Source organism: Chiloscyllium plagiosum, chromosome 9, assembly GCF_004010195.1.
Source record: "Chiloscyllium plagiosum isolate BGI_BamShark_2017 chromosome 9, ASM401019v2, whole genome shotgun sequence".
Classification (NCBI taxonomy): Eukaryota; Metazoa; Chordata; class Chondrichthyes; order Orectolobiformes; family Hemiscylliidae; genus Chiloscyllium; species Chiloscyllium plagiosum.
Genome location: NC_057718.1, coordinates 46,539,512 through 46,553,607, shown reverse-complemented (window position 1 = coordinate 46,553,607; position 14,096 = coordinate 46,539,512). Strand labels below are relative to the sequence as shown.

The following is a 14,096-nucleotide window of genomic DNA, read 5'->3' as shown; positions in this document are numbered from 1 at the left end:
TTGCAGGGTGAGGCTAATTACTAATGCAAATGAAAGATTGGTCAATATTGGAACGTGTGTTTGGCTTATATACCAGGTACATCCAAATGGTTTTTTGGGCCAGAAAAATAGGGTTGTCATCTGTCGATTTTGACTTGTACCTTGCAATGTATGTATTTATTTTTATAAAGCTCCATATATAATGTGCCTTGGAATGAAAACGACAGCTTTAAGGATAATGTTAATATTTAGCAAATGCTATTTGTGACCATATTTTTATATCTCCAGTTTTGAGATCTGCACATTTGGGTCAAATGTAGTAACAGAATCAGTTGTGACTAATTCTCTTCCCTTTTAAAACTCTAGCATTGTAAAGCAAATGCAGTACTGCATCTGTTGAAAGGAGCTGTATGGCATAATTGAAATCGTAATTTTGATTCCAGATCCTGCCTTAATAGCTTATTTCTCTATTGATTTTTTTTTACACTAGAGATTTCATTTTCATTGACTTCATCTGAATTTGGCTGCATTGCCTTTTTGGATTTCACGTGCCTAGTAGTCAGTCATGCATTATCTAACCAATATCTGCATTACCAGGTCATAATTAGCCATAGCTTTTAAATGCTTTTAGGGCAAAAGTCTGTTCCCAGTGCAAACAGGATTTAAGCAGTCAAACAATTCCTCCTTCATCTGGTTGGGGCTTTCTGTGATTTGTGCCACACATCTATTCAAGCATAAACATTTGAGCCTTTTGCCTTGAGATTCGGTTTTGTAGAAAGGACTTGTTAGTTGTGAAAACCCTTTTAAACCACCTGGTTTCTGGTTGGAGAACATTGCCGGAGGTCCAGGCTGTCATCCATGATGACCAGCACTGGCGAGTGCATTAGTCTCTCTTTATTTAAGGAGGGTGTGGATTGCAGGGCAAGGGTCATAGGGAGGGCTGGTGTCCAAGTGTTATGAAGTTGAAGGCATGTACTGTACCTGTAAGAGAGAGTGAAGGCTGTTTTGCATGGAGAGCTTGCAGGCACATGTGTCATGTGACTGACTAGCCATCTGAGTGCACTGGAAAATTGAAAATATGTATCATTTGGCTGTGAAACAAATACCTGACTTTTGGTTGCTATGTTTTCCCAACAGTTTGAATTTAACCACCCAGTTTAAAGTATTCCCCAGGATACTAAAAACCCAATCAAATTTGAATTTTAGTGTAATGACAACATCGAACCAATGAGATTATCCAATGTTTGGGGTATAAAAGAAGCCAGCATTTGGAGACTTAGCCAAAGAGAAAGTGCCAACTGCCATCGTCAGGTGTAAAGGCCAGTCAAACCCTCTCTATCAAACGTACCTTTCTCATGTGAAACATCAGCAAATGATCGAAGATGGCCTAGAGAGATCTTCAGCTGAAAGAAGACAGATGTTGATGATGACAGTCGCTGTCTGGTTTTCAAAATTAAGTTGATGTAATTTTAATAAGGGTTTTCATTGGATCAGTCTATTGTTATAGAGTTGGAAGTAGCGAATGGACCTTTTAAGATAAAGGAGGCTTAGAGTTGTAAATAGTTGTTGTTTAATGTTCACTTTTAGAGTTAAATAATAAAGTTGATATTTTTCTTTAAATAGTGGAATTGGGGGTGTTCTCTGTCACTCATACTTTAACAGATTATAAGGCGAGGTGAGCTTTTCTGTGTGTTTGGTTTAATTAGCAGAAGGATTCACTGCAGTGATGTAACATAAGGAAGTATAGGGGACTATCTTTCGGCAGTTGCCCCCTTGGATCCTGATTGTCCCAAGCCTGTGGACCCAGGTGGCAAGACATTCTGGTCTTCCTGTTGGGAACACAGCCAATTTTCCCCTTTTTTTTTAAACCAAACTTTTTAATCTAGTTAAACATTCCCTGGAAGGGCATTGTAACAAAAACAAAACCAGACAGTTGGCAGAATCTTCTAGAACTACAATGGAAATGTATCAAAATTAAATTAAAACATTTGTTTTCTGGCATGACGCTGCACTTCAGTCTAGCTCCTTTTTCCAACTTCCAAACATAAAAGGTTGAATAAAACACTTGAATAACTTCCTGAAAATGGAGGATACTAACAAATAGTGTTAGTTTAGGAAAGATCCTCTTTGTGGAACAAGGTAGCACATAGACTTTAGAAAGAAATTCTGTTGAATTAGGTCCAAGGTTAAAGTGCAAGACTGCAAAAGAAATATTAATCTTGTGACCATGTACTGGACATGAGTGAAATAATTTACTGTGAGGCTGTAAATACAAGTAGTCCCATATGTTTCGCTACCTGCTTTGATCCTCATTGGTTTATGACTGATCTTCTGTTTCGTCATTTTTTCATCTGGTCACTATATCCCTGATTCCCCGATGAAGTAACCATCTGCCCAACTCCACCTTGAGGATAATCAGTTATGGACCCATAAATGAAACTCTGAATAACTTAGAAGTTTTAAAATGGTGCAGTACTTTTTTAAAGGACGTAGAATATTCACAAAGAAATTGATGTGATTTGCACACAGCCACCCTGGAATACATTTTAAAATCATCATTACAACAGGGTCTGTATTTACTTTGTAATTGGTGTGAAGAATTGAGTAATAGTTTGTGAAATTTTTGTCCATATATTGGTCTTCCTATTTTCTGTTCAATTGTTGGTTAGTGCTTTAACTTGAGGCCCATTTGAGAGCCAACCTACTGATTTCAAAAAGGTGTCGGGAGGTTCCATATTGGTCTCTGGGGTTGGAGGAAGGGGATGGTGGGGGAACCATGCTCTGGATGATTTAAGATACGGAACCAAAATTCCATTTTTTTTTTTTTTTTGCTTCAGTAACCAATAATGGCATTGCATGTATTCCTGCAAAGATTAATTTCAGAGTTCTCCCATTTACCACTTCGCAAAGAAATATGCTTAAGGTTTTTGTAGGGCTTGATGTGCAATGTATGAAGAAAATAAATAATGCAATACATTGTACAACATTTTTTGAAAAAAATTGATAATAATTATGCAAAAGAACTACAGACTATACCTCCGTATTCTGGCCCTCTGCGTTGGGCATCCGCAATAACTCTGTTTTCTGAAGAAGATGCACTACACAGTGCAGCAAGGAGGTTTCTCCAGCATTTAACTGCTGATTCAACTTTGCAGTCATGGTCCCTTAAGCCTAAGTACAGACCTGAATTTATGTACCAGTTGATTTTGGAACAAGGAAAATGTCTTTGTATGAATCAGCTTCTTCAGGATAGCAGTAAAGGGGAGACAAATGAATGGTCTTTAAAAAAAAAGTCCAGAGCTGTCCATGACATGTGATATCCTGTGGTTTGGCAAATTCTCTAATCTGGCCAAGACCTAGTTCCAAGGAATAGGGGGAGAGAACCTGTGTTCTGATTTGTTGTATGTTATCCACAGCTTGCAACCCAGTGCAGCAATAAGACTATTATTAATTGATACGCCAGTGGGGTCAGTTAGATCAGTTGCTTAGGAGGTTGGTTTGCGATGGAGAGTAATGTCGGCAACATTCAATTACTGTACGAGATCAGATCACCAAGGTTCAGCCTTGAGGAGGGGTGAGCCTTGGATTGAACTCTCATGAGAGAACAGCCCTGTGGTCCTCTGGGATTACCGTGACTTTCACTTTCTTTATTGAGCATGGGCAGTGTTGTCGAGGCCAATATGGAGGCAGTATCCCTTGGATGATATGCTGTTTGGTTAAATTCCATCATTGCTATTTTTATGTTTGTGGTGACTGGACTACGGCACAGAAAGAAAAAAGTGAAATAGTGCAGATGCTGGCAATTTCGAACGAAAACCAAATGCTGGACAAACTCAGCAGGTCTGACTGTCTTTTTGGACAGAGAAACAGAGTCTGAATACTCTTTGGTTCTGCCTGACCTGTTGAATTTTTCCAGCTCTTCCTATTTTTGTTTTTGTCAAAACACAGAAAGACCTGTGACTGCAATACACTTAGATGAATTTGAATAGTTTCACTCATGTTTGCACTTGAGAATAAGTGTTTGTTAAGTGTGTACTGACTTTATGACATAAATTTTCAATTGATTTGTTTTCTAAAATACAGCTAGTCTATCAAATTTGCAAAATAAAATTAGAGAAAAAAGTAACTTTGTATTTGGTTGCAGGTCGTTTCGATGAGACAGTGATTGAGGAGAGAAGACAGTGTGCTGAAGATCTCCTGCAGTTCTCTGCTAATATTCCAGCCTTGTACAATAGTAAACAGCTTGAAGAATTCTTTAAGGTATGTTCCGTTATATGCTCTGTTTTCAGAAAAGTAATTTGTTCAGTTTTACAAACTAAGCAATTAAAAAATAAACAATACAGGAGGCTTTTTTTTTGCTGAATTCAAAGCAGGAAGCTTTGAGCTAAGAAATGGGCTGCAAACGAGGGGGTGCAGAAACTGCTCTTACTGATAGAAAATTGGCTATCCGATCTAGGGGAGGAATGCTGTAACTTTTTTTTTGGTAGCTTGGAGTCAGAAAAGTGTTCTTTTTGCTTAACGATTTGACTAAAGACCAGCCGTTTTGAAGGCAATTAGCATTTTGAGATGAAGCAATCTTGAAATAGTTCTATCTGAAGAGTGAGGTAGCTGGATGCTGCAGACATTATATTATAAATGTTCTTTCTGTGTTTGGATTTGTATGCAGATAACAGCAGTGTTGTAGTTGTATTCTGAATAGTGTGTGTGCCTATATGACTATTATCACTCAACCTGGCAGTGTTTGAGGGAGTGTTACTAATCTGTCTTTTAACTTCTAACCCTTGAGGTTACTGTTCATATATGGTGGACCAAGAATGTGTGATTTTGCTTTTGTACATGTTCTAAGTCTGTTTTGAAATGTTTCTTTTGTTTTAACAATCGCAGGAGTATTCAAAAATTTACATTTAGAATTTGCCTTTGGTTGATCTTATCCCAATCTATTTTATAGTACGGGAAGGAGAGGGGTATGATCTGGTTAAAGGTGTAGCCACTACAGCTGGTAAATAAATAAGGTCCCAGTAGTGAAAAAACAGTTAAACTTGTTTCTTAAAGATATACGTGGGGTGAATTTGGCTCTGCTTCATAATCTATTGCATTATAGTGTAGGAAGTTTCATATTTGAAACGATGTTTAAGTGAGGAAGAGAAATGTGTGTCTGACTGACAGGAAGTGACTGAAAGCTGCAAGACAAGTGTACAGCTGAGAGCTCGAGTTCTGATGTTGGGCTGTATATTACGGGTTGGTGTGACTTAATTTCAGTTTCATGTTGAACACTGAATTGTAATCATTTGATTAATGGATAACAGTGTTTAGTTCTAATCTTATGATACATTAATTTTGTGAAAAGCATTACATTTAAATATCCTTAATCTTGTGGATGTTTTGGTTTGGATATGATATTAGGAAAATGTTTTAGTGCTGCATGCTGCGATGCTTCACATTTAAGAGCCCTTTAAAACCTACTTGTTCAGTGGTGAATGTTGAAGTTGTGGTCTGTTTAACTTGAAGAGACTGTGGATGCTTTTAAAGAGGTTTGTCAAGTAATGATTTCAATGTTATTGCTCGATTTTAATTTGTGTGAAATGAGGTATGAATTTAGTCATGTTGCTACACCACAAAGGGCACTCTGCATGCTAATCAACTAAAGTAACAGGCTTTTAGTGTTCAGTGTAGTCTCACAACTAACAGATCAAAGCAAATTCTTGTACTCAGATCCTCAACCTCAATCGTACTTGAGCCCAACACTTTCATACAAGAGAAAGTGAACTGTTTGCAAGTATCATCAGCCAAAAGTGATTCAACTAGATCTTCTCTCAAGCTCCTTAACATTGTGGATGCCATTGTTTGGCAATTGGATACAGCATTGGCTGTGGGCAATATTCCAATGCATTTCTTAAGACCTGTTCACTACAACTTGCTGTGCATTGTTGGCACCAAAGAACTTTACAAGGGCAAAGTCAAGTAGAAGTTTCCGTTTTGTTGATTATCTTGTCACCTGCCAGAGGCCCGCGCGGTCATGTCCACCCTTTAGTTCGGTAGTGGTACTGGGCAATGGACATTGAATTTCCCAATCCCATCCTGCCTGACTACCTCTGTGTTCCTACTACCCTGAACAATTCTTGTATGTGCTGTTCAACAAGGAAAAGCACTGATTAATCAGCTAAAGGAAATAGGTGGTATTCAGCAGGACGTTTCCTTGACCATGTTTGACCTGCAGCTACAAGAACTTGTAGGATGCAGAGTCAGTGTTGAGATAAGATGGCCACTCCCTGCTGACTGTATACCACTGCCCCATATCTTTGGTCCCTCTGTCCTGCTGATGGGTCAGGATGTATCCAGAGAAGATGAGGGAAGAGTCTGAGACTTTCTCTGTAAGGTAAGCTTCAAATGAGTATTACTGACTGTGTTATGCTGTTGCTTGAATAGTTTGTGGCACAGTTCTTCCAATTTTGGTGTAAATCCAGCTGTTAGAAAGGACTTTGTAAGGTTATCTGAGCAGTTTGTGTGCTTGTCATTTCTTGTGCCCAGATTGTCCTTTCTCACATTTCTTTGGCAGTTTAGTAGAACCAAGTGGTTTGCCAAGTCACTTCAGAGGGCAGTTGGTGTGACTGGAGCAAATAAAGATCACAAGTTGCCTGAGCATTAGTATTTTTCAGAAGGATCTGACAGTTTGATGGTCATTATTTATTATTAAGTCTAACATTTTAGTTCAAATTTACTTAAGTTAATTTTAAATGTCACTTGATGCTTTGGTGGGAATTGAACTTCTCTCTGGAGTATTAGTCCAGTCCTTTTGATTACTGTTCGCAGGAACACTAACACAAGGCTACCCTGTCACAGCATTTTTATTAATCATTTTTCCTCCAATATGAAGTTGTAACTGTGAGTGTTGACTGATTCCACAGTGTTTAACACAACTAACGTTGCAGTACTCCTGATTATTGGTGGAAATCTACTGGAAATGTCTTTAATTTCCCAGTGGCTATTTCAAGCGATCTAGCAGATTTTAAAACAGTATATTAAGTGAAATGTATCCTGTGGCTTTGCTGAGTGCTCAAAAACTCCTCCACTATACAGAGCTGGGACAAATTTCCTTGTGATTTGCTAGTGTTGTTAAGAAGGGATTAAATTACTTTGGCAGGAAAGTGGAAGACAGGAGATTATGTAAGACAGGCCCAGAACCCCTCAAAATATTTTACAAGGATAGCCAAGACCCTAACTTTTTTTTTCCTTTATTTTAAAGATAGATGTGAAGTGGGTATTCCCAGGTGTGTGATGCACCTGGTCAAACCACTTGGCTTTAAGCTAAACAGAATTTAGTTAAACACTACAATTGAAACATGAACAAAAGAGAGTGGAATTTAGAATAACTTAACTATTGGAAAATGTCACTGAACTGATGCAGTAACTATAACTGTTCTAATACAGTTACATCCCGTAAACACAACCCCCTCTGGCAAAAAGATAAATTCAAACACTGATTCTTAGAGCCAGGATTTCAGAGAAAGTCAGAGGAATCCATTACTGAAGATTGCAATGCTTCTGGACTCTAACATCTAGTGACTGCTACAGCTAAAACAAGCTCGAGAAAACTTGTACTGGGAGAACTGGCCACTCCCCTTCCATTGTTAAACTTCCTACACTCTTCAGCATCTCTGACTTTAAGAGCTCTCTTCAAAGAAACCAAGGATAAAAGGAACATCAAGGTACACAGGATACTGGAAGTGATTAATGGTATTAGAGTAGAGACAGAATTATAGAGTCATAGAATCCCTACAGTGTGGAAACAGACCATTTGGCCCAACGAGTCCACTCCAATACTCTGAAGAATAACCCACCCAGACCCATTCCCCATGCCTATGTTTCCCCTGATTAATGCACCTAATCTACACACCCTGACCACTATGGGCAATTTAGCCTGGCCAATTCACCTAACCTGCACATCTTTGGATTGTGGGAGGAGACCGGAGCACCCGGAAGCAACCCACCGGACATGGGGAGAATGTGCAAACTCCACACAGACAGTCGCCTGAGGCTGGAATTGAACCGGGGTCCATGGTGCTGTGAAGCAGCAGTGCTAACCACTGAGCCAACATGAGTCAGTTATTATTTGAGTTGAGAAAGGGGGAAAATAAAATTGAAGTTAAGGTTGCCGTGTATGCATGTGGAATACAGCAAAATAGGATTGGTGGGTTTTGGGTGGAGATGTTGTAGCTGTGACAAACTTGACTCAAGGAAGGGCAGGACTGAAAAGCAGGTGGAATCTGAGTCTTGAATATGTTTCGAAGGCAGAGGTGGTTAGATTCTTGGTAGGCAACATGGTGAAAAGTTATCAGGGCTAGGCAGGAACGGTGTTCAGAGTAACTACAATCTTATTAAATGACAGAGCAGTTTGAGGGGCTAAAGGGGCAACTCCTGTTCCTTGTTCTTATGTAGCCTGCCCAAGAACGAGGTTTTTAAAAGTTGTCATGGCTGACTATTTTAACAGATGTATTCTAAAAGCCTTACTGTTTTTCTGACTCCCCATGATTGTTTACCACCAGGTAGCTGGAGTTTGAAAGAGACACAAGTAGTAAGTACTTACTGCTTGATGATTCCTGGTAAGTTTTATCTGTTTAGGGGATTGGAGAAAGAGTGCGAGTGAATTTAAAAAACAAATCCAAGACTAAATTCCAGTACTTCATAAAGAAAAGACTTCATTTACACAGCACCTTTCACTGCCCCACAGAATTTCACCAGTTAGCTCATCACTGTTGTAATGAAGGGAAATGTGACAGCCAATTTATGATCTGAATAATCCCACAAACATCAGTAAAATGTCCAGATCACCTGTTTTTTTGGTGGTGGACTTTCAGTGGTAAATGTCAGGGCACCAAGATTGTTTCTTTGCTCTGCTCCTTTTATGAAACTGTAAATGGAGCTTCATTTTAACAAGATTTATGAGGACTCATTGAGTAATTAGATTTTAGCAATCCCATTTGTGATCTCTCCCTTGTTGAATTGTCTGGTATTCTACAGAGAATGTCATTGAATTCTTTTATGTGTATGAAGTCAGATGGGACTACCGTTTAACATCGACAATGCAATGTTCTCTCAGCACCGCACTGATAGCAGCTGGGATTCTGTACTCAAGCCTCTGCTTGAGCTAAGAGGCTAGATTGACCTTTGTACCAGTAACTAGATTGACCTTTGTACCAGTCAATCTAGTTACTGCATTGTGAAGTTGCAGATGACATAACCTGTGTTTTATTTTGTAAACATGTATTTGCTAAAATGTCTTGTGAGACCAGTTTGACTGCATCTTTGTTGACTGTTATGGACCAGACCAGACCCCCTCAAAATATTCCATTAAGCTAGCCTAGACCCTAACTTTTTCATACTTTTAAGGCAAATGTAACATACTGTGTTCCAGATGCAATGCAACTAGCCAAACTACTCAATATTAAGTGAATTAATTTATTTAAACACTATAGTTAAAATACAACAAAGGAAAGAAGTACTTAGAATAACTTAACTCTGTTTGAAAACTTAACGGAGTAATAGGTATAGTAAGTATTACTAATTAATTTTTCAAATCTAGTAACAATCCATAAACACACCCTTTGGCAAAAATGCAAATTCAGAAAAAACAATTTTGTTTTACATGCAATCTGGCAGCTGAAGAAGAGAGCACCCAGCTTTTGGCTGTAATTGATAACGAGAAAAATAGCTTCCACTTCTTCAAGCCTCCAATAGCAATTTTTAAAAGCTAAACACAAAAACTAGAAATCCTGGTCTGAGTGCTGGCCCCACTCAGCCAGGCTGCTTCTATTGTTAGGTTACAAAAAAAACACAAGGCCTCAGAAGCTGTTTACTGGCTCTCCAAGTGGGCAGTTATACACCTCTGTCTTAAAACCTCTGTCTTTAAAAAGACCAGGACAAATTAACCACTTAAAGCCACAGCATCGTCACACTATTCATCATTTGATGTCTTGAATCTGTCCATCATTAAGTCAGGTTATTGCTATTCTGACTGTGACTTCAATTCCACACTCCCTTCCAGCTGTGATAAATTCGTACTTCCTTCTTAATTAAGAATCTATTCCCCACTACCTTCCAACTATTCAGTGACTCTGCCTCCATTGCTGTCTCGGAAAGAGAGTTCCAAGGACCCATTGAAAGGGAAAAAAAAATTCTCTCTTGAGTGGCGAACTCCTTTTCTTTTTCTTTGTGCAGGTGTGAGACACAGTGAAAGACACAAGGTGTACGATTTTTTTATTCAATTTCCACCACCAGGAAGAAAAGAAACACCCAAGTGGCCAGTGAGAAGCAGTGCCCTTCGCATCAAAGGGCAATGCTGCATGATCAAACAGTGAAGGGTAGAGCAGGGGTTAAATCAAAATAGAGTTGGACAGGAGAACTCCTTTTTAAAGTGTGCTACAGTTTGAGTCTGCTCCACAAGGGACAGCCTCCTTTTCACTTCCAACCTATCTGGTTTCCTCAGAATCTTGCTTACATCAACTAGATCGCCTCCTATTCTTTAAAGGAATAACTGCATCCAAAGGATACAGGCCCAACCTTTCTTCATAATCTAACCCCATCATCTGAAGAATCAATTAAGCAAACCTTCTCTGACCTGCTTCAACTGCATTGGTATCCTTCCCTCAATAAGGAGAGCAAGATCATAACCAGTAATCCAAAAGTGGTCTTATCAATACCCTGTACAACTGTAGCAAAATATACCAAGTTTTATTTTCCATTTTTCCTGTGGTCTGTAATTGCTTGACTTTCCCTTTTATTTTGTTGGAGGTTGTAATATTCACATTTCTCCAGCACCACCCCCAAGTTTAGGGAAGATGAAAAGATTATGGCCATTGCCTTTTACAATTTGCTTATTTAATCTCTATCAATTTTGAATCCTTCTCATGGCTGAGATTACTGCTCTGTCACTATGGCCTTAGTAACATTGGCTGGCAAAGTCAGATGTAAGATATTTATTTAATAGTGTGATCATGTTTCCTGCCTCTACAAGAAATCTCCTTTCTATGCTCTCTAATTGACTCACATTCTTGTCTTACAGCCTATTACTGTGAATGTGCTGAGGGATTCTCGGTTATGTCAGTCTTTTCTCCTACTCCTTCATTGTTTCCCTTGCTTGCTTTTTCACTTCCCTTCTAAACATTTTGTATTCAGCTTGATTGTATTTTCCACATAATGCCTGTCATAAGGACACTTTTTTTTTTCTTAATTCTTGCCCCATATTTTAAGGGTAACCCATCGTTCAGCTGTGGCTCTTCCTGCCAACCTTTTGGTTCCAGCCCAGCTTGATATGTGCTTCAATGAAATGGACTGTCTCTAGTTTGTTTTATTCATTCGTGGGATGTTGGCATCACTGGCTGGGCCAGCATTTATTGCCCACCCTAATTGCCCAGTGGACAATTAAGTCACCCTCATTGCTGTGGGCCTGGAGTCACACATAGGCCAGACCAGGTACGGGTGGCAGATTTCTGTCCCTGAAGGACATTAATGAACCAGAGGGTTTTTCCTTGACAATAGGCAAAGATTTCATGGTCACCATTTCAACTCATTTCCAGATTATTATTGCATTCCAATTCCACTGTCTGCCATGGTGGGATGCGAACCCAGGCTGCTAGAACATTACGTGGATCTTTGGGTTAATAGTCTAGTGATATTACCAATAGGCCATTGCCTACCTTCACAATATTTTTTCATTATTCTTCATTATTCTTTCTCTGGATTGATCACTTTCCCTTTCCACCATTCTAATGTTAATAATTCAATGACCACTGTCCCCTAAATGTTCCCTGGTCAACCCTTAATCAACTTAATGTGCCTTGTTCCCAAAAACCAGGTGTCGTGGTGCTTTGGTTCTTGTTGGACTGGACTTGTACTGGTTTAGAAAACTCTTCTGAAGACAATCTGTGGACACCTGTTCCCTTTTTGCCCCGAATAGTAGCACTATTCCAGATAAATGTTTAGAATTCAAGCCCCTCATTATCATTACTTTATACTGTAACTTTTGCAATTTAGAGTTAAATGGGTAACAGGGAATTAGCGACCTGTTTTATATCTCTTTCTATTTTCACTGAATTCTTTTTGAATTTAGAGTAAGTTAAAATTAGGAGAAATGAACTGATGATTAGCTATCATTAATTTTACATGAATACAGTCAATATGATCTTCACTTAGTCCTTCCTTTGCTTCTGTTGTTTGATAATGTCAATCTTCTTGAGCATTGTTAGAATTGCAGGCCGTTGGGGTGTATTCCACCACGTTACAGACTTGTGCCTTTTTAGATGATGGACAAGCTTTGTGGTGACAGCAGCTGAGTTACTCACCGCAGGGTGCCTCTGACTTGCTCTTGTAGCCAGTGTATTTATGGATGGCGCGCCATTGAATGTTGATGTGCAATGTTTAGGTTCTCTCCTTTTTTGTTAGAGATGGTTGTTGCTTGGCACTTGTTGGGCATGAATGTTACTTGCCACTTGTCAACCCAAACTGGATGTTGTCTAGGTCTTGCTGTGTTCTGACACTGCCTGCTTTAGGATCCAAGGAGTTGTGAATAGTGCTTCAGATGCGTGTTTTCTTTTTATATAACTGTACAGGCTCTTGTTTGATTTTCTATTTCTTGCTAATTCGCTTTCACAATCCATTTTCTTCCTTTTTGTTTTAAATAGCTTTTTAGTTGTCATTTGTTTCCCTAAAAATTTCCCCAGTTCTGTGGCTTACTGCTAGTTTTTGCTGCTTTGACTGCCTTCATTTTTGATTAGATACTCCCCTGACAGCTTTTATTAACCCAGTAATATTCATCCTTCTCTTGGAGGTCTTTTTTTGACTAGAATACATTTTTGATGAGTCTTATGAAATAATGCTTAATGTCTGCCACTGCCATCCAAAGACCTTCCCTTTAGGAGACAGTGAGGTCCACAGAAGCTGGAGATCAGAGTTGGGAGTGTGTTGCTGGAAAAGCACTGCAGGTCAACCAGCACCCGGGGAGCAGGAAAATCAACATTTCGGGCCGGAGTCCTTCATCAAGACTCCTAATGAAGGGAGAAAGTGAGGACTTCAGATGCTGGAGATCAGTGCTGAAAAATGTGTTGCTGGAAAAGCGCAGCAGGTCAGGCAGCATCCAAGGAGCAGGAGAATCGACATTTCGGGCATAAGCCCTTCTTCAGGAATCAGTAGAGGGAGGAAGAGAGCTTCTTCAAGGAAGGCATCCTTGCAAGAGGATTCGCAGTTGGTTAAATGTAGAGGGAAGAAGGGCTTATGCCCAAAACGTCAATTTTCCTGCTCCTTGGGTGCTGCCTGACCAGCTGTGCTTTTCCAGCAACACGCTCTCAACTCCGACCTTCCCCTTAGTGTATTTTCCCAATCTGCTTCAGACAACACCTTCTTCATACCTCTGTATTTGCCCTCATTTCAATTGAGGACACTGGTTTGAGACTGGAGTTACTAGCGAGCATTGAGAAGATTTGAGTTGGACTGGAGTTACTCTCCCTCAAACTGAATTTGTAATTCTACCATGGTGTGATCGCTTCTCCTCAGAGAATCCTTAACTATGACACCTTGTAGCTCATTAAAAATTATGATCGATTGCATAGTTATCTGTGCTCTTTCACTGCACTGACACAGTTATTTTATTAACAATGCTACTCCCACCTCTTTGTTTTGCTCATTGTGTTGAAATGCTCAATACACTTGGTTAAAAATCACACAACACCAGGTTATAGTCCAACAGGTTTAATTGGAAGCACTAGCTTTCGGAGTGCTGCTCCTTCAGGTGGTTGTGGAGTACACAATTTTGCTATAAACTCTGTGTCTTACAGTTGTGTAATTTTTAACTTTGTACGCCCCAGTCCAACACAGGCATCTCCAAATCATCAATACACTTGAATATTCAAGTTCCCTGTCCTGGTCACCTTGCAACCCCATCTCTAATAGCTATTGAATGGTATTAATTTACTTATTTCTGTCATCAACTTATCTATCCTGTTCAAAAAGCTGTGTGCATTCAGATAAAGAACCTTAAGCATTGACTTTTTCCCACTTGTTTCTCATTCTGCCCTTTTCTGCTTACATTTTCTTTCTTCTCCTGATGCGCTTTGCCTCTAGACCAC

At 39.4% G+C, this 14,096-nt stretch overlaps 1 protein-coding gene across 2 annotated transcripts in view; it reads left to right on the top strand.

Moving 5' to 3' along the window:
- The window catches only part of rps6kc1 (ribosomal protein S6 kinase polypeptide 1), a 167,759-nt gene that overhangs the window by 23,430 nt on the left and 130,233 nt on the right, over positions 1-14,096 (top strand). For both annotated transcript variants that reach the window (XM_043695846.1, XM_043695845.1), the window contains one exon: positions 4,124-4,239. In XM_043695846.1, coding sequence (XP_043551781.1) covers positions 4,124-4,239 — 116 coding nt within the window. The remainder of the gene's footprint in view (positions 1-4,123; positions 4,240-14,096) is intronic.